General features: G+C 40.0%; 1 protein-coding gene across 2 annotated transcripts in view; it reads right to left on the bottom strand.

Moving 5' to 3' along the window:
- Nucleotides 1–21,310, bottom strand: part of MCM10 (minichromosome maintenance 10 replication initiation factor) — a 47,401-nt gene that overhangs the window by 23,080 nt on the left and 3,011 nt on the right. For both annotated transcript variants that reach the window (XM_003410732.4, XM_010590724.3), the window contains exons 3-15: nt 17,052–17,393; nt 15,985–16,086; nt 15,704–15,841; nt 13,880–14,051; nt 13,034–13,199; nt 10,987–11,154; nt 9,893–10,009; nt 7,692–7,891; nt 5,551–5,651; nt 4,548–4,658; nt 3,957–4,074; nt 1,971–2,199; nt 473–617 (exon numbers count right to left, since the gene is read on the bottom strand). In XM_003410732.4, coding sequence (XP_003410780.1) covers nt 473–617; nt 1,971–2,199; nt 3,957–4,074; nt 4,548–4,658; nt 5,551–5,651; nt 7,692–7,891; nt 9,893–10,009; nt 10,987–11,154; nt 13,034–13,199; nt 13,880–14,051; nt 15,704–15,841; nt 15,985–16,086; nt 17,052–17,393 — 2,109 coding nt within the window. The remainder of the gene's footprint in view (nt 1–472; nt 618–1,970; nt 2,200–3,956; nt 4,075–4,547; nt 4,659–5,550; nt 5,652–7,691; nt 7,892–9,892; nt 10,010–10,986; nt 11,155–13,033; nt 13,200–13,879; nt 14,052–15,703; nt 15,842–15,984; nt 16,087–17,051; nt 17,394–21,310) is intronic.

Genomic DNA, 21,310 nt, shown 5'->3' with positions numbered 1-21,310 from the left:
TGAGCTGAGAAGTAGAGTCTGGAATATGAGGTGGTGGCAGATTTGGCCACTAGATAAGAATTTCTTTTTCATCTTAAAATAGGGAGCTGACTATGATAATAGACAAAAACAACAAAAATCCTACTTACAAACTGATTTTAAAGTAACACTGCCACATTCAGAGTTTTAAAAATAAAAATAAAGCAATATAAGACAAAGGGATTTTACTTCTTTCAAAAAAAGTCTTTACACTAATCATGTACAGAGATCCAGTGAACAATCCTTTCTCCAGCTACTCACATTGTGCACAATTTCACTGCGATTTAATGTGATTATAAAAACCAATCAGTTCCAGATGGCAGAAATTCTATTTAGGTATCCTATACAGAGGTAAAACAATGACTTCTGATGTCAGGAATGCTGGTTATGGTTTAGAACACGTCCTTTATGAATGGTTTCTCTTTCCCACTGCTAACTTTGAAATCTGCAATACCTTGAGGAGAAAATGTGTTGTTTTTTTCTACACGTTCCTTCACTTCCAGGACATCTTCTGGGTCCATGTGTTTCCTTTTAATGCTGTTAGGGTCTATTTTTGTAAGAATCTGGCCTTTTGCCCTTAATTTGCTTATTGCAGCTAACTAGAAAAAAGAGGAGAGAGATGAAAATGTAAAAGATCAGACAAAAACCAAAAAAAACCAAACCCATTGCCATCGAGTCGGTTCTGACTCATAGCGACCTTATAGGACAGAGTAGAACCGCCCTATAGAGTTTCCAAACAGCACTTGGTGGATTTGAACTGCCGGCCTTTTGGTTAGCAGCCGTAGCACTTAACCACTAGGCCACCAGGGTTTCCAAAAAAAGACGAGATAGGCACCTACAAATCTGTGGCTCTTGAAGTTATTACTCAGTCCACTCTGGCTGTTCTCGAATATAAACTGGCAAAATACGTCTTCATTTTACTTAGGATTATTAACAATTATTAAAATTTCAAAAGCATGGGAGGGAGGTCTATAACAGTTTAACCTCAGCTAGCCTGTAGACCTCAGTGGCAACACTGCCATTTATTAAGATCTTACGCAAGTAGAAATAGACTAGTGAAGAAATTTTAGACTTTCCGGTTCAGTCCCTAAGAATAGCTCTATGGCTTCTAGACACATAAAGGAATCACATTAACATTCCGGAATTTTGTTTTGGAATCAGACAGAATTAGGTTAGCGTTCTAGCGCTGCCACTTACTAGCTTGTAACCTTAGGCAAATTACTTTTCAGCCCCAGTTTCTACATTTATAAAATGGGAATGACGCATTACCTATCTTTTAAGGCTGTGGTTGTACAGATGAAATAACGTATGCAGAGCATGTACCTGTACATGTACCTATATAACAGGTCCTGAGTAATATTAGCAAATACTTGTAATTGTTATTATTATTGTTACTAGTACTATTATTACTACATATAAGGGTTTTGCTTATAGGTAGTCTTTTCCCCTTGATTTGCTTATCTCAGCAAACTAGAAAAAAAAAAAGAGGTTCCAGTGAGGTGGCTCCAGGGCACTCAGGGTGGAGAAGCGGAGAGTGCTGGGTGGTGGGCTTGAGTATCCCCAGCCCCCACTTCAACCAGTGACTTAGCTTTTATCTGAATACAGACTGGGCTCCTGAATAAGATTTCTTTTAAAGGAGTCTAGTGTTAAACAATCTTGAAAAACAGTATTTTACAGTCTTGTCTCAACAATTTCAAGAATTTTTTTCTTATTGCCAATGTCTCTAGCTGTAAAACAGTACCTTCTTCTAAGCTATCTCCTTTAGCCTGACACGAAACAGTGTTGATAATGGCTGTCTTGGATTAAATATCGTATTATGTTGATCTCATTTAAATTTCCTTTGACTGCAGTAATCACGATCAATAAATAGCTATCGGGCATCCGTCTTCCCTGGTAATAAGTATAAAAGCAGAAGGCAAATTCAAGTGTTCAAGAAGATAAATGCCATTTACCTTTTTGGCTTCTGCTAAAGCATTCAGTTTAGGTCTTGGTGGTGGTGACTCATCAAAGAAGAGAACATCATCTCCTTCGGAGATGCCTCGCCCAAGCTTGGGCGTCTGTGGGGCTGGGGCTCCTTCCAGCCTGGGAAACCCAGCTTCCATTCGTGGAGACTGAGAAGGGGGTTGTTGAGAAGAGGATGGAAGAACTGGACTCTCGCCTTTACTTGAGCTTTGGAGAAATCTTTAAAGAAATATCCAGTAACAAAATATACAAACAGGACTTTAGCAGATGTAAAACATGTTTCTAGAACTCAGAGTGGACTGGGAGACTTTACACAGGCCACCAGCTGACAACCAGTTGTTAGTAAAATAATTTCCCCTTCTTGGTTAGTAACTCAAATTAGCACACAATAAGAACAATACTGGCTTCCCAAACTCTTGTGTCAATTGATTTTTCATTGAATAAGCTAAAAACTGTTTTCCAATTTAGCACTGATATTGTTAATTGCCTTTCCGGTGGATCTCTTCTGTAAAACACAGATCTGAAGCTGAGATGCAGACTATGTTCCCAGCCCTACGGGTATCTCTAGGAGCTTTGGGAACTCACTTAACCTCTCTATACATTAGTTTTCTTTACTCTGGTGGGAAGAGACAGTACATGTGACACATTTGGAAGTTCATAATAGAAACCCATTGCTTTTGAGTCGATTCTGACTCATAGCGACCCTACAGAACAGAGTAGAACTGCCCTGGACTGTTTCCAAGGAGCAGCTGGTAGATTTGAACTGCTGACCTTTTGGTTAGCAGCTAACTCTTAACCACCACGCCACCAGGGCCCTCATGAAAGGCACTACAATCTGCATGGTGGTTATTTTTTATACAGTTTTAAGGGCTATTTAAAAATAACAAACCTTAGATATCATCTAGTCCAAATCTTTTTATAGATTTTTATATTTTATAGATGAAGAATTGAGGCCCGAAATCACATTGCGATAACAAGTAACAGGTAATCCAAGGCTAGTACTCTTTACTCCCACATATCCGCCCTCAAGCACTAGGCTGAGCTTGCTAACAGGTGCTCTTTTCCCACAAGGCCCAAAACTCCGTACATAGTGGTACACGTGGCAGCTGTGCATATTCATGGCTCCTGTAGACACACGATAAATACCACTGCAGAGGTCCCATCAGCACCTCAGACCAACCTACCTGAGTCTAAACCCATTCCCTTATTTTTCCAAGAATTTCCTCTTCACTTATAATTGACTTCCCTCTTGGTGGAACTACCTGTCTTTGAGTAGCTCAGATTTGGGACAGCATAATGGTTAAACATCAGAGAGGTGAGTTCAAAACTTGGCTCTCTGACCTTCAGTTTCATTATTCACAAAACAAGGATAACAATACCTGTCTCAGAGTCGTCGTGAGGACTGAATGAGCTACTACCTTTATGCAGTGTATAACACACAGTACTTAGTACATACTAAGCACCTGTAAACAGCAGCTCTTATTACTACTATTCCGACAACCTGAATTTGGGAGTCTTTGATCTGTCCTCCTTCCACATCCATTTCTACTTGGTTTGCCTCTAAAATGACTCTATTTTTAGTGCCTCGTTTTACTGTTTACCTGAATAACTGCAACCTCTACTTGGTGGCTCTGCCCTGTAATTAAAAACCTAATTGTGGCAATACCAAAAAATGGGAGCCAATCAGGTCCAAAGATGCTTTCCCCTTTCACAAAGCATTCGTCACATTTTACTCCTTGTCTTCAGTAATTACCGTATTCCACACTGTAACCTGCACCATTTGCTATCAGGATTCACTAGCACGAGTAAGAAATATATAGCCTAAAATGCTATTTAGGTTATGTTAAAATTATTTAAAAACTTTCAAAGTTAAAACAACAAAAATCTAAAGTCATGTTTTTGAAATCCATTAAGACATTCTGAGGAGTCCCAAGATGGGTTATCTAAACATGGACTATGAAGTCTGCCACTCTTACCGTTTCTGTATTTCCTCTGATTTCTTTTTCCTCATCTCCAACATACATTGCTTCTGTTGCTTCAAGAGGGCTGATGCTGATATAGACTGTATAGCAGGTTTAGGGCTCCCCATGATCCCTAAAACACAAGAGAGGCCAAGAGAACTCATGTATATACCCTACACTAGGCATCCAAGGAGCCCTTGTGGCATAATGGTTAAGCACTTGGCTAACCAAAAGGTTGGCGGTGCGAACCCTCCAGTGGCTCTGCAGGAGAAAAGACCTGGCGATATGCTCCCGTAACGACTGCAGCCTTGGAAACCCAATGGGGCAGTTCTACTGTCTCATATGATCACCATGAGCTGGAATCAACTCGACGGCGCACGACAACGGTAGTCCCTGGGTGGTGCAAACTGTTAACGTGATTGCTGTTAACTAAGAGGTTGGAGGTTCAAGTCCCCCAGAACTGCCTCAGAAGAAAAGTCCCGCAATCTACTTCTGAAAATCGGCCATGGAAAGCCCTATCAAATGCAGTTCTATTCTGACACACACGGGGTCTCCACGAGTCAGAGTTGGCTCGACGGCAACTTGTTATGAACAAGCTGACTGTACCTGATGTCTTGGCTTTGGCCAAATGTTGTCTTAAGTTTCTGGCTCCAAAGGTTGGCAAGTCCATCAATTCTCTGAACTCCTCAGAACAAGACAAGCTCTTCTGTGGTATTCCTGTAATATATAAACATTGGCTTTATAAAACCAAAATTCAGACAGCTTGATGTCCTATGAGTTACCATCTCACGTTTTACACTTTGCATTCATAATTCAGTCATTTACAAATGAAGTAGACAAAACACCAAGGGGGGAAAAAAAAGAATCGTTGCCTCTAACATCAAACTAGTATCACACAAATAAATCTTGTTTCTAGTTATGATTAGGAAACTAAACTAATATGTGCTGGGTCATCTCATACATTGCTTCAGGAATATTCGCTATGGGCAAGGGATCTATGCTGGTCCTCAACCACTACTGATGCACAAAGTCACAAGCACAAGAACAGGGTGGCATTTGTTGAGCTAGATCTGTTTTAACCAAAGATAACTGATAGGTTTGACGAGGAACCTGATACTAATGATTCTAATGCTGGGCATTAAGAGTTAGGTCCAGATATGTCAAGAAATCTTAAAAAAAGTTACTAAGTTAAAACACAGCTAAGATTAATAAATGAGTCCCTGGGTGGCGCAAATGTTTAATGTGCTTGGCTGGTAACCAAAAGATTGGATGTTCGAGCCTACCCAGACACATCTTGGAGGAAAGGCCTGGTGATCTTCCAAATAATTGCCACTGAAAACCCTTCGGAGCACAGTTCTACTCCAACATACATAAGGTCGTCATGAGTTGGAGTTGATTTAATGGCAACCGGTTAAAGACCAGTATGGTATTTTTTCTCAATACACTGCCAACCAGGCTTGGTTCCTTTAGCAAAGGCCACATCACTATAAGTGCTATATATGATGAGTGGATATTTATAACATAGAATATGAGTTATAACCATTGTCCATCCTAAAGACTATATATTTAAACTGGAGGAAAAAATCTAACATGGAAAAAATAATATTACCGAGTTTTTGTTGAGTTTCCTGAATAATCAGGTTTGTGCCCTTAACAACCATATCAGTCAGAGTAGTTTGAATCCTCTTCTTAGGGGCAACGGCTGCTGCACTGAAATGACAAGAGCCACGCCCACCCCCAAAGAGAAATCATTGAACATTAATGCTCTCATGAGGTAAAAAAGGCACACAAATACTCAGTTCAACTATTACAAACTGTCCAAGTTTCTCAAAGCCCTGGAACACAACACAGGCTTTCTTAATGCCACCGTCCTGTAGCATAATCAGCAGGCAAAGGTCACGGAGCCACAAGTTGGCTTGAAGTTGTCCTGGACGGGCAGTGCGGCAATAGAAATCAAATATATGCCAACACTTTGATATAGGAATTTACCTTAAAATATCTGATTCTGCAAAAGTTTAGGATATTAACTGCAGTTTTGTTTATAACGTTAAAAGAAACATCATTAATGGTCATCCACACACAGTTGCTTAAATAAATTATCACAGAGCCATGTAGAAGAATACTGTGTAGTCACTAAAAATAACGCCACAGATAAATATTTGACAAGAAAAATGTTAAATTATTTTGTTTATTTTATGGGGGGAAAAAAAAACCTAGAAACATATATACCAGGAAACTAATCTAAGCAGTGGAATTATGGATGGCTTTTGGCTGGATTGCACACATAACCTATCTATAATGTACGGGTATTGCTTTTTTTTTCCCTATATTTTATTGTGTTATAGGTGAAAATTTACAAAGCAAATTAGTTTCCCATTCAACAAATTGTACACAAACTGTTCCATGACATTGGTTGCAATCCCCACACTGTGTCAGCACTCTCCCAATTTCAGTCCTGAGTTCCTTATTTCCTTTCTTCTAGTCTCCCTACTTCTCCCTGCTTTCTCATCTGTTTTTGAGCAAATGGTGCCCTTTTGGTCTTGTATAACTGATTGTTCTACAGTGCACATTCTTTTCGGGTGTTATTGTTTATTTTATAGGCCTGTCTATTGCTTGGCTCGAAGGTGGTTTCCAGGAATGAGTGCTGTTTTTCAAGTCAGAGGGGTGTCTTAGGGCCACAGTCTCGGGGGTTCCTCCAGTCTCTGTCAGGCCAGTAAGTCTGGTCTTTCTTTCATGAATTTGATTTTTTGTTCTACATTTTTTTCCTGCTCTGTCCAGGATACTCTATTGTGATCCTGGTCAGAATGGGTATTGCTTTTTGCAGTTTGGAAAAATACAGATGCTATTTTATCTTAAAAACGTACTTGATGTTACAAAATAGGCAGGAAATGTGAGTCCTCTTGCCCAATTCCTGCTGGATTGGGAACAAAGTCTATGTTTTATTCTTGGACCAATAGTAGCTCTCTTGTGTCAAGCCTCCGCCTCTTACGTTCTCAGATATACGTTTTACACGACGGGTGACAAGGCCATCAGACACCTACTTCGGGGATTCTATGGAGAGTCTAGGTTCTCCAGATCTCACTTCCCTACGTAATGCTTGACTACGTATTCACTCATTTAATTAAATTTGGGATCTCAGGTCTGCAACCTCACTCAAATGAGTCCTGAGGGAAATGATTTAAAGGATGTTAACACTAACTTAAACATTTCTTTAAAAACTGTTCAACAGAGTTTATTATTTGTTTTCACAATGTTGATGTAACATTAACTTACTTTTTAAAAAATCCGTCGCTGTCGAGTCAGTTCTGACTCATAATGACCCCACAGGACAGAGCAAAACTGCTCCACAGGGTTTCCAAGGAGCAGCTGGTGGATTCAAACTGCCAATCTTTTGGTTAGCAGCAGCAGCATGCTGTAGCTCTTAACTACTGTGCCACCAGGGCTCCAACGTACTTTTAATGGCCATATAATCAGCCCAGGCAAAGCTGCACTATTCATGTTAAAAGTCAAATAGGGAGTGTCTAGGCTCCATGTTAAAGAATATCATGACTTGCCGATTTCTCTCCCTCCGTATGTTCTTTCCTCTACCTGGAAATAAAAGAGGTCCTTATCTATCTTGTTACATGCAGTGAGTTACGAAAGACAGAAACTGGACAAGTATTTTCGGACGATTATAGAAAAGCACAACCACTGGATTCTTACGAGACAAGCAAAACACTCGTCCCAGAAGAAGCCCTGAGAATGTCTTACACCGAGGCTGCATATGACGCAGAAGAAACTCCTCCATAGTAAAAACCATCTTGACACAGCCGTTCCTTTAGGCTAATGCCTTTGCGGGCAAATTTCTTTGGAATTCGTCCTCCGGAGAAGGTGGACTGCAAATCTGCTCGTTTTGCACTGAGCTTCCTGTACTGAGCCTGGACATGATACTGGCAGTACTCGCAGTCATTCTGCAAAAAAAGGAGCAGCAGCACCAGGGTTAGCGCCACAGGCAGGGAAGAGCGTCAGATAGACCACTTCTTCTCTCCCAGCTTCATATAACACTATTCTGCATGTACAGCCCACCCTGCTGACCCCTCAAGACCACTCCCAAAATGGAGGAGCTATACAGTCACTAAGAGGAAAGCTCTTCCCTTAAATTCCTTTTAAAGGACTGATGTGGTGAGAGAAAAAGTAATAAAGTCCACTTCCTTTGCCTTCTTTAGAAAATGGAAATAAAACCAGCTTCTAGTGCAGTTTTTCTAGCCATTTCTCAGGTTGTCTCTTGGGAAAATGTTATTCTTTCAGTGAAAGAAACAAAGAGAAACAACATAGTATTGTTCTACTTGGTGAACTCTGAGATATGGAGACAGTGGATTTTTAAAGACCTAGGTGGCTCAGTGGTAAAATTCTCCACTTCCATGCAGGAGACCTGAGTTCGATTCCTGACCAATGCACTTCATGTGCAGCCACCACCCCTGTCAGTGGAGGCTTGCATGTTGCTCTGATGCTGAACAGGCTTTAGTAGGGCTTCTAGACTAAGATGGACAAGGAAGAAAGGCCTGGTGATCCATTTCTGAAAATCAGCCAATGAAAACCCTATGGATCACAATGGTCCAATCCCCTACTCACTACGAGGCTGGAACAGGACTGGACAGTGTTTCATTCCATTCTGCATGGGGTCAACACGAATCAGGGGCTGACTCAAGGGCAGTTAACAATAACAACTCTTACTCAAACAGCTCCAAGCTCTTACTTGGAAATCTGTCAAGTATTTCACTCTGAGAACTCTCTTCCCATCTAGCTACGTAAACAGATGAAACCCAAACCTGTCACTTTACTCACTTTCAAAGAGCTTTAATATACCCACTAGGGTGGCTACAATCAAAAAGACAGAAAATAACAAGTGTTGGTGAGGATGTGGAGAAACCGGGACCCTTATACATTGTGGTGGGGCTGTAAAATGGTTCAGTTGCTTTGGAAAATAGCTTGCAGTTCTTCCAAATGTTAAACGTAGAGATACACATGACCTAGCAATTCCACCCCTACATAAAAGTCCAAGAGAATTGAAACCACGCATCCACTGAAACACTGTGCATGAACATTCATAGCGGCACTATTCGTAACAGCCAAAATGTGGGAACAGCCCGGTGCCCATCAACTGATGAGTGGATAAACAAACGTGGTCTATCTCTGCGATGGCATACCATTCAGCCATAAAAAGTAATGAAGTACTGACACATACTATATCATGGATGAACCCTGTAAACATGATGAAAAGTGAAAGAAGCCAGACACAAAAGGGCACATACTGGATGATTCCATTTATATCAAATGTCCAGAATAAGCAAATCCAGAGAGATAGAAAGTAAATTAGGGGCCTCCAGGGGCTGGAGGAAAGAAAGAAGGGGGAGTGTCTGCTAATTGGTATGGGTTTCTTTTTGGGGTAATGAAAATGTTCTGAAATTAGATAGTGGTGATGGTTGCACAACTCTTTAAATGTACTAAAAATTACTGAACAGTACACTTTAAAAGGTTGAATTGTATGGTATGTGAATTTTATCTCAATCAAGATTTTTAAAACGATCTCTAGGAAGAGGTGCACTATAGGCTAAAATAAGGTTTTCAGTATATTTTATCATTAGTGTTTGATCTCTGGCACTATAAAGACCTGAAGGCAAACTAAAATTCTGTCTTTCTTATACCTTCTAGTCATTTGGCAATGAAAGATCACTTTCCTTAGAGGTTAAACTCTCCTTGCTCACCCCTACCCCATGACATTTTAACTGGCAATTATTAGCTGCATATGACCATATTACCTCTGAAAATTCATATTCGATTTTCTCATTTTGACCCTGTCTGTTAAGTAGGACACTCAGTTCCAAATTGGTCATTACAGCTAACACACCTACAGTTTATTCCTAACAGTTCCCTACTTTAGCAGAAACCATGCTAAAAAGTCGGAAACCAACCAAATTAACCATCTGTGTGCATGGCTGCCCATTCTTCTTCTTTGCTTTACAGGTTCCCAGGTCAAGAGCTTCACCCATGATCAAGACTTTTTGAGGATGATCAATAGATAGGCACACCTGTAAAAAAGAGGTGGGGTAGGAGATTAAAGCAGGCAAAGTTCTGGCTCTTTATCAGCACCAGTAGATATAAGAATGGTTGATAGTGATTTAAGTCAGAAGGAATTTGAAGTCAGAGGTCATACAACAGCTTAGAAATGGGAGCGTGTTCTCTACTCAATGTCCATTCTTTCCTTCTTAGTGATTTATGTGGCTGGCAAAACGCTCAGCCTCAGGTAACGGATCCTGATCCTGCTTTCCCAGCACTGCTTACAGCTAGTGATGGCCATGTGACTTAAGCCAGTTAAGCGGGGGTTGGTAAAAAAGGTATCTGGGAATGCTTTTGCTTTCTTGATGAAAACAGATAGAACAGGTTGGCTCAAACTTCCTCTTCACTTCCTGCCCTGAATGGAGATACAATGGCTAAAGCTCCAAACCCATATTGTTACCAAGAAAAAAATGCCAAGAGGCTCCAGAAACATTGGCTCTGACATCATTACACCACTTACATCCAGGTTCTTCATTGTGTAAGAAAAATAAACTCCACTTGTTTTAAGACCCTTTGCCATCGAGTCAATTCCAACTCACAGCAACCCTACAGGACAGAGTAGAACTGCACCATAGAGTTTCCAAGGAGCAATATAATCCTGGTGGCATAGTGGTTAAGAGTTCGGCTGCAAACCAAAAGGTCAGCAGTTATCTACCAGGCGCTCCTTGGAAACCCTATGGGGCACTTCTACTCTGTCCTATGTCACTAGGAGTTGGGATCAACTTGAAGGCAACCGGTTTGGCTTTTCTGGTTTGTTTTAAGACACTGTAGTGAGGTTTTTCTGTTAACTGCAGCCAAATACACTCCTAACCAATAGATGATTTGTCACCAATCTCTGGTGAAAGCAAGGAATGAAATGAAATAACTCCGTCTCTCACTCTTCCTGACAGTAACAATAATCTGTCTATAACAGATGACACTTGTTGAAAAACTATGGAAAAGGTCTTACCTCTTCTGAACCATCCTTGGGTTTCATGGGGTTAGCATTAAGTAATCCTATGACGGTACCTTGCTCTGTCTTCCATAGTTCTTTGTGAACTTCTCTAAACAAGAACAACGACACATACCGCGTCAGGTCACGAAGATCATTCAGTCGCCAGATGCTAAATGTTTTCCCCTGGAACAAACATTTATTCTTATTTTAATAATTTTTGAACAATGGGTTATACTGTTTCCACTTATGGCTCAAGGGTTCTAACATGGAAAAATATATAAATATATTCCACATTAAATACATAATCATCAGAAAGTCTTTTCAGTATAAATTAATCCTTTCCCTAGGTTTCAGTATTACCCTTCTTGTTTTAGAGATGAAAGTGAAGTTAGGCAAGGCAGTAGCAAACTTGTCACTACTAGGCTCTGTCAATTCCCAGGTCTGAAATTTAGTCAGTGGGAGAGCAGTGCCTTTCTAATCTCACTCATGCACACACACACACAAGTGCACGCACACACACTCTCACACATGTGTGCACAGTGTTAAAGAGAAAAAGGAAGCTATGCTACTATTTAACAACTTACCAATATGAATAGATATCAGGTAAACAATAAATCTATTATTTGTAATTGATTAATTTAATTATATTATTAGTATTAATTAAAGAGGTGTCAGCTCTATACTATTAAATCTATACTTAGCTTAGAAGATTAACACAAGCATCCTTTAAAAAAACTGCTCTTGCATTTAACTATAAAGTTCCAGAGGTATTATTAAATATCTGAAGAAAGGCAAGTCATAATGCTGACCACTTGTAATATGAACAACTTCTACTTTTACAGATCGTTAAAAAAACAATAATTTCAATGATATTGAATTAAGCTGTTTCACAGAGGCATTTCAGGGTGGGTATGGTTATAAGTTAGGGTGAGCGATTGCCTGAACTCCATTATAATTATTCTTCCATGGGTTTGTACAATGCCTTTCATGGAAGAGTTCAGATAAAATCTCACACCTGTTATTTCAACATCATTATAGTCACTTGTGATGCAACTAAGAATCAAATGCAACCAGATCTGTTCACCGTGATAGGGCTACAACAGCCCAGTAATCCAAAACTCAAATTACCCGTTACCAACCCGAAAAACCAAACCCACTGCTGTCGAGTCGATTCCAACTCATAGCGACAGTATAGGACAGACTAGAACTGCCCCAGAGTTTCCAAGGAGCACCTGGTGGCTTCGAACTGCCAACTTCTTGGTTAGCAGCCGCTGCACTTTAACCACTATGCCACCAGGGTTTCCCCCGCCATCAGATCTCATAAAAATCTAAGGATGGCCAAGATCAAATTAGTGAATGAAATCAGTAATGAGCATGACTGATCATAGTATTTTGGAGTTGAAAGACTTTCAATATAATCAAAGCCAGTTACTTCATTTTATAAACAAATGAGATTCTTCAAGCAAGAATAAGGGTCAACCTAAGCAAGGCCAAATAACTAGTTAAAGGGAGAACCAGGCTTTGAATACAAGTTCTCTGAACTGCCTGGCGACATGATACTTTCTCCACTATGCTTCCGTCAACTGGGATTTATGCAACTTGTTATATCTTTTGTAAAAGCCGTCAAATTAAATACACCATATATTCCAGCATGGGCCAGCAATTCTAGAATGTGTGCAACTGCCATCTTATACCTAATAAGGATCTCCAAAGGATCTATGAATTCAGCCTCTTTGATGCCTGTTCTCCTCCTCCACAGATGCGATTACAGTATCATGGGGTAAGGACATGTGCCACCAAAAACGATGACAAGTGAAATGCAATAAGAATGACCGGGATAATGAAAAGCCCAAGGCCCTGTACAATTAGATCTCCTTAAAGTAGGACATTCTTTACAAATGTCCTCCTTGGATACTAACCCAATGATAGTATGCACTTTTGGAACCTACTAGCAGTTATTTCAAAAAGAAATAGCAATAGGCTCAGCTTAGCAAATTAAGAATGTGAGTGCCCAGTGTTAGTTTGTGGTGAAGCTGCTAAATCAATCAATCAAATGGCTTACATTGTTAGAACTCTGTGGAGTGACTTTCTTCACTATAACCCCAAATGTCACCCAGTCTATTTCTTCCAGTGTCTCACTTGCCATCTTTTCCTTGATCTGAGACAGTCTGATCAGTTTTCGGCCAACCATTTTCTTGTTCATTTCTGTGGAGGACACTCGAGGCCGCCTGGGTGAAAAAACCAGTAACTAGTAGATTATGCTAAGAAATAACATTATCTGGCACTGTACCAGGTGGTAAGAAGCATTGTGGGGCAGAAACCTCCACTGTACCTTTTTTCAGGGGGTTTAGTATATGATATGGACAAGGCACACACTTTTATGGCAGATAAATAAAAATAAAATAATTTTTAAAGCTAGGTTTACTTTTCCTTAGACATAGAAGTGGGCTACATAAGAAATAAGACCACAAATTCTTTAAATTCTGTAAGTTACAGTACATAAGTTATAATATTTTAAAAGAAGATATCATATAACTAAATTGTACTAGAAGATACTATTATCCTGGTTAAACTATATACCTTTATATATTTAAGAAGTCTATTATCACTGTTTCTGTCAATTTCTTATTAAATCTACTACCCATTAATCTATTTCCTTTTTATAGACACATATCTTTTATTCATTATATAAACAAGAGTCTTCCTTAAATTTTGCATGCAACTATATCAAGTCAAACTCTGTGCCACAGCTGATCTTATTGCAAAGTTCTGTCAAGTACCAGAGCTGTTGGTGTTTTATAGATCTGCTGCACAAACATTCTTTCTAAAAGACTCAGTGTTCTGAAAGGAGGGCAAGCCCTCTAGTGGTGCATATGAAGAGAGCAAGAGGGCTGCTACAGTTACTGACCTGAGCCTCAGGCCAGAGAAGGCTTCCACAGAGACCGGCTGAGCCAGTTCCCCAGAACTCCCAGGGCCCCTTCCGATCTGGTCCCTAGGAATCCCATGAGGTTTGTTCCCAGGAAGAGCTCGGAGTGGTTGGGAGGGTTCACTTGTCATCCCTGAAGTTGAGCTTTTGGGCCCTTGAAAATTAACATAAAAATGAAGTCTAAAAGACAATCTTAACGAAAACTACATATTTGCTTTTACAGGATTTTTTATTTCTTAACCAACACAGACAATTACCAAACTATGGGGGATCAAGGAAGCTGGCAAGATCATTTCTGTCCTACCCTCAAAATCTCTGCAGTGTCGTCCGACAGAACTTTCTGCGATGATGGAAATGTTTTATATGTGAGTTGACAATTTGGTAGCCACTAGCCACATGTGGACACTGAGCACTTAAAATATGGCTTGTACTTCTGAGAAATATGTTTTAAATTTTATTTAAATAGCCACATATGGCCAGTGGCTTCCGTATTAGACAGGACAGCTCTGATACAGTCCTGGTTACTCTATGCAATGACATTTACTGAGTATTCACCACACACAGAGCACTGTGGTGGATTTCAGAAAGGAGCTGAGGTGAAGCTCTCTTTCAGGAGTGAACAATTATTGGAGATTTGTATACAGATCAAATTCTACCTGAAGAAAAACCCAAAGCAAGCTCCACTTTCTTTTCTTCTTTCTTGTTGCATTTATTTCATTTCATCCCATTTTATTCGGGGCTGGAGGGGGTGTAGACGGAGCAGGGTATTTTACTATTGCTTGAATATGCTGATGTGGTTACTCTTCATATTTCAGAAGCATAATTCTTCCAAAGGTCAGAAAACTTGGGTATTTAATAAAATAGCACTTTCTCTCTTATATAAGGTGTTGTTTACTTTCAGATGGACACTGTATAAATTCTCCCAAGCTAGGGGTCAAGGCGACCCTTAACCTTAAGAATCTCTAGAAGCCATGCCGATGTTCCACGCCCTCAAAACCAAACTTTGGACATTATGTAGTGAAACACGTTAGTAATGCCAAAGGTCGTAAGGGGATGGACACTCTTCACAAGTGGATAACTAAATATGCAAATTTTGGGGGCAAATAAACACAAACACTCAGCCAGTAGCTGTTTTCTATTACTGTCATATGCCAATGCTGTTTTTGAACCCAAGTGATCAAAAAGCGGCTTACTCTAAGCTACGTCATCTCCAGACCATTTTGTCTTAGGCCTTCTGAAAAACAGTTATCTTGGGGAAATTGACTCAGTACAACAAAATTAATACATGGGGTTTATAAATCTTTTTGATTTTTTATTTTGTGTATATCATGTGTTTGCTGAAACAGAATTTTACTTACATACCATTCTATACTCCTGGCAAGGACATCTTTTCTAAAGAACGGAGCTTCTGGTTTATTACAACATGGCCTCAAATAATACTTGAATATTTTATAAGGGAATCTGTGCCTTAAGCTCACAAGCCTGAAGATTAAATCTCTAGATTTCCAGCATGAGAATTCAATTCAGTGGCTACACCTACTACAATCCAAGTAAAACTGTAGGACTAGAGTTTAAAAAAATTCGATCCACTAAATTTGGTAAACATCTTCTCTGTACCTAAGGATACAACTTGAGATGTCGAGAAAAAGTGTAGCATGTAACGCATGGCTCCCATTCCCAAGACACTTAACTTTTCTCGATTAAGGAGATAAAACAAACCAATACATACAAGCCAGGCGGTGCCAAAATGTATTTGAAGACACAGCCAGAGCAGTGAAAAAATCAGTGATGCACAGAGCACTCTACCTGCAGGCGAGACCTTTGGTGCCTGAGCCACCCGCTTAGCTTTTGGTAGAGTAGGGACATCGAGCTCTGCAGAAAAGCACGGCGACTCCTGTATTCTTTGAACTTTCTTCTCCTTAAGAGGGGGACGTGGAGATTTACCTATTTGATTAAAAGTAAAAGAAATCATGTAGTAAGAAAGGGGCTCAAAGGCTGTTTGACCACAAGTTGGATGCAGAAGTGATGTTATAATTTCTTAGAAAGAGAAACGCATTCTAATATTCCCAGAATCACAGTCTTATTACCAGGGGATTTATGCAGGACTGGACTTGCAGGCTGTTTAATTGTTGCTGCTTTTAGCTGTTCTTGTAAGGACTTCATTTGCTCTTGCAACTTCCTTAACTCATCTAGGAAAGAAAAATATATTAAGAACCAGGCAGAGGAGACTTGTTATACATGAAGGACATGCCATACATGATGAAAATGCTAGAAATACTTTTGGTTCCTCCTGCCTTCCAATATTGAGACCCACAGTACAATCACATCCTGAAATCTCATGATTAGTATTTATACTTCAGAGAGGTCCCTTGGTGAAATAAACTTTGATTTCCTGTAATTAAACCTCTAACATCTAAGCTAGTTATAAATTTGCATTACTGACAGATATCACAGATACACAGCCACAGTTAACAAGTTTTTAGGAGTTAGGAAATCATTATATTTAATAAAGTAGATGTCATAACTAGTACAAAAATGCTGGCTCCTGTATCACAAGACATAGCTAACTAATACATTTTATTATAACTCAAAAATATATAAGAGAAGATGCCAGAAATAAGAAAAAGGCACTCTTCAAAGCTTCTGCTCAGGAGCGGTCTCTTTCTCCAACAGAATATGTAGTATCTTTGTGGTACTGTCTTTGGGTCTGCACGGATATAAATCCCAAAGTAATATTATGCTGTAATAAGCATGAAAAGTGCCAGAGCCATTCTATGGAGAATCAATTATAGCTGGCTGATACTGATATGGAGCCCTGGTGGCATAGTGGTTAAGAGTTATGGCTGCTAACCAAAAGGTAGGCAGTTCAAATCCACCAGCTGCTTCTTGGAAACCCTATGGGGCAGTTCTACTCTGTCCTAGAGGGTCGCTGTGAGTCAGAATTGACTTGGCGGCAATGGGTTTGGTTTTGGACACTGATATAAGGAGGCCTTTGTATGCTAAAATGCTGGCCTTAAATGCATGCTCTACCAACTCATACAATTTTTTATAAAGTCATTTATTTCCATCCTTGAATCAGCAGCTAATTTGATGAAGACCGCCAGAATGGTGGTCACAAAGAAATTAGAGAAGACCAGTAGGTAGTTCAGGGCACCTTGTAATTCTTGATTCGTTTTCTCTTGAGCAGGGGCAGGCACAGGGAGTGTCCTGTTTTCAGCTGACTGCAAAGTAGGAACTTCTTCTTCATCTGTTAAGTCTTCCATATCTCCAAAGAGAGTGGCTAGATTTTCTTTCTGGTCTTCAGTCCTTCCCACTTCTCCATCATCAGCCTCCTCTGAGTAAGATTCACCATCACCATCAGCATCAAAGAGCTCATCAAATTGGTCAGGTTCGCCATCTTGCTGGGCCAAGGAGTTGGCCTCTTCCGAATTACAATCCAAGGCTGATTCATTCTCCTCCAGCAGTGCAGTCAGCAGAGACAAACCATCTTCCTCCCCTGGGAAAAAAGAATAAGACAAAAAGAAAGAAATTAAGGCTACTCAAGAAAAACTGCTGACAAGCACTGTTAATTAAAAATTTCAACATTAACAAGGTAGTTAAAATGTTAACACTGCCCTTTAAAATGGTTTTCAAAAATGGCTCTACAGAGCCACCATTTTACCTGGTACATCTGTTGTGGTCTTGTCTCTAGATTCCTTCTCCCAAGCCCTTCTTATACAGGTCTATGGGGTAAAGAAGGGGCTGATATCTGCTTAGGGATGACAGTGGGTCAGGCACTGGGCTAGATCTTTTTACCTGGATTACTTTAATTAATGAAGGTCCGTGGGTGGCACCGTTTGCTCTAGTCTGCTAGCCTAAAGGCTGGTGGTTCAAATCCACCTAGTGGTACTGCAGAAGAAAAGACCTGACGATCTACTTCCGTTAAGACTACAGCCAATAAAACCCTATGGAACTGTTCTCTACTCTGTTTAACACATGCAGTCACCATGAGTTAGAATCAACTCCACAGCAATCAGCAAAAACAACCTCATTTAATAACTTCCTGCATACCATCTACTGTGAAAGTCAACGAACAAGGGAATAAACTGAAAAACACACCAAACACACATTTAGGGCACCCCTCTCTCCTTTGAAATTGTTTGAGAAAACTTTTAAAAATATATAAAGGTACAAAGAATAACATAAAAAGTACTCATATCCCATCACCCAGAATCAACCATCATTAACACTTTGTCATGTTTGCTTCTGGTCTTTTATGTTAAATAACACTTTACAGATAATGTATATCATAACAAATCTTACCCCAACTCCTTACCACTGCCTCCACTCCCCATTGCAACTACTGTCGTAATTTTGGTATATCATCTCAGCCTGTTTTTCATACTTAAACATATAAGTACTCATAATCAAGGAGTCCCTCGCTGGCACAAATGCTTAAGCACTTGAGTACTAGCCAAAAGGTTGGTGCTTCAAATCCACCCAGAGGCACCTGGGAAGACAGGCCTGACAATCTGCTTCCGAAAGGTCACAGCCTTGAAAAACCCTATGAAGCAGCTCTACTCTGTACACATGGGGTCACCACGAGTTAGAATCAACTCAACAGCAATTAACAACATTCACAGTCAACACAAAGTATTATGTTGTTTTAAAAATATTTACATAAATTAAAACATATAGTTCTAGTTTATTTATCACCATAGCAAGACCATACCATATTTTATTAATCCATTTGCCAATAAAAGACATGCAGGCTATCTCCATTATAAACTATGCTGTCCCTCTTCTTATACCTGTGAGTTTCTGGGGGCTATATATCAGAAGCTGAATTGCTGGATTGCTGGGTATGAATGTTTTCCAATTTTACTTTTTGTTGCCAAATCGTTCTCAAGTGGTTGTGCTTTCACTACATTGTATGCAGCTACATTTCCCCGCCATCTCACCAGGATCTGATATGTCACTAAAATTTTTTTGCCAATCTGTTGGATGACTTAAAAAAGCATCTCACTGCTTTTATTGTATTTCCTGGATTACTAGTGAAGTTAAGAATGGTTTACGTTTATTGGCCGTTCAGATCTTCTTTATTGATTTTTTTCTGTTTATAGTCTTTGCTCGTTCCTCCCCCCACCCCCAATTTGGGCACTATTCCTTCATAAAATCAGAGGGATTTAAATAAAAAATGTTAAGGGTTATCTAAGCCACTCCCCTCATTTTATTTTTTAAATAACATTTTTATTGTGTTTTTGGTGAAAGTTTACACAATTAGGTTCCCATTTAACAATTTCCACACAAATTGGTCCGTGACATCGGTTACATTTTTCCCAAGTGTCAACATTCTCATTAAGTCTGTTCCGGTTGCTTCGTTTCTAGTAACCTAGTTTTCCTGCCCCCTTAACCTTCTCATCTTTGCTTTAGAGTAACTGTTGATCGTGTGGACTCATATAGGTTATTTTTTTAAAGAAGCATAGTACTTACGGGCGGTATTCTTTATTTTATGAACCAATCTGTTATTTAGCTGAAAGGTCCCTTCATTTTAAGGATAGGGACTAAAGCTCAGAGAGGCTAAGGGCTTATTCAGGATCACGCAGTGAAACAAGTCAGTGGAAGCGCCTGGAGCTCTCTAGACCAGCTAACCAATGTCCTTTCCATCATTCTACACTCCCTTACCAGCAGGAAAGAGCCAAGAGCCAAACTTAAGGCTAAAGATTAGAGTTGGATGTTGTTAAAATTTTAAATTTGCATCGCTTAGTCAACAAAGACTCCAAGACTTCAGCGTACACCAAGAGAGGCCACCTCAGCTCCCTGTTTTCCAGGCAAGACAGCCACATCCAGGATGGGAGTAAAGAGGCCCTCCACTAACGCTCGTTCCCAAAAGCCTCAGACAGCACACCCCCAGAGGAGGTCCTGGCCCACACTACTGGGAGATACTGGTGAAAAATGTTGCCTAGTGGTCTCATACTCTTCACCTTGAACTTGTCGTCCTTCATGAGAGTACCAGGGTGAGTCCTGTGATGCCTCATACCTGTTTACCTCGGTCACCACCAAAAACCATCTGCCTTCTCCATATTACTCTGATCTTTCTGCTTCTTTGTTCCCAAACCCCTGGGGTTTGCTCTCTGGAACCCAGAACCTACTATTAGCAAGTCCCTCTATTTATATCCTCAGTGGCTGAGGATATGCAGGGGACAACAGAAATCTGGCTGTCCCCTGCATCTCTCTTGAGTGGCAGTTGTTTAATCTTTCATATTTCACACTGCAATGTCTACAATATTGTCTTCCTCTCCATCTCTACTGCTATCACCATTCTTGCTCACTTCAACACTCACAAGACTTAGCCAACTTCTTGGTCTCTCGGTTTCTTTATCTTCTCAGCTTCAATGACCTTGTCTTCCACCCCATCTTAGCTACCCTTTCCCAGTCATCATAGCAAAGGCACCACTTTGAGATCTTGATTTCAAGCAACCCACTCTCTGATTCCCACCTCCTATCCTTTCTGTCCACTCACTCTAATATTCCCACCCAGGAATTTCTTCAACTTTATTAAGATGTCCAATCCAATGACCTTCCTACATTCTTACTATCATCACCTGTCCCTCAAGTCCTTATCTTGGATTCCACATTCAATCGTTATAATCACTGCCGCCTTCTAAAGGCTCTCCTCCTTCTCTCTCATGCCCTCCAGTTCCTTGACAAAATCTTAACACTGATTAAGTCTACCGAGCCACCTCCTCCATGCCTGCACCCCAGCTGGTGAATGTTCCTGGAGAAAGGCACACTGCCATACTGACTGGTCTAACTTTAAATTTATGCTTACAAACAACAAACAGGCATGTAACCATGTTTGCAAAATCCCATGCTTCCCTAGTATGTTTACTTTATTTTCCAACTATTTCACACCATCTCTCCTGAAATTTCCTATGCTCTCTCTTCCTTCTTTACTCTTAGCTGATGATCTGGTCTCATATTTTACAGAAAAATAGTAAAAGTAATCAGACAGGGACTTCCTCATATTTCACTACCAAACCTGAATACATATTCTCTGCTTTGCCTCCTCTGAAAATGGGTGAACTGTTTTTACTTCTATTTATAGCCAATTCCTTCATTTGTACACTGCATCCTATTCCTCTCAACTTCTCAAAGACTTCATCCTACAATTACCACCTCTCTCTCTCACCAATTCTCCCCTCTCTACTGGAGCATTTCTATCAACACAAAAACTAGTGTCTCCCATCTCACCATCTACCTGTTGTTTTACAGTGTATCCCTAGGACCGCCAAACATTTTTTTTTTTAATAATATTTTATTGTGTTTTTGTGAAAGTTTACAAGGCAAATTAAGCTACCACTTAATAATTTCTATACTTGGTTCAATGGCCACAAGAAATCCAGTGTAGAAAGGGGGAGTGTGCTGTCACAT

The sequence above is a fragment of the Loxodonta africana genome, chromosome 4, assembly GCF_030014295.1.
Source record: "Loxodonta africana isolate mLoxAfr1 chromosome 4, mLoxAfr1.hap2, whole genome shotgun sequence".
Taxonomy (NCBI): Eukaryota; Metazoa; Chordata; class Mammalia; order Proboscidea; family Elephantidae; genus Loxodonta; species Loxodonta africana.
The sequence above is the reverse complement of the archived record's forward strand: the minus strand, read 5'-3'. Positions and strand labels throughout refer to the sequence as shown.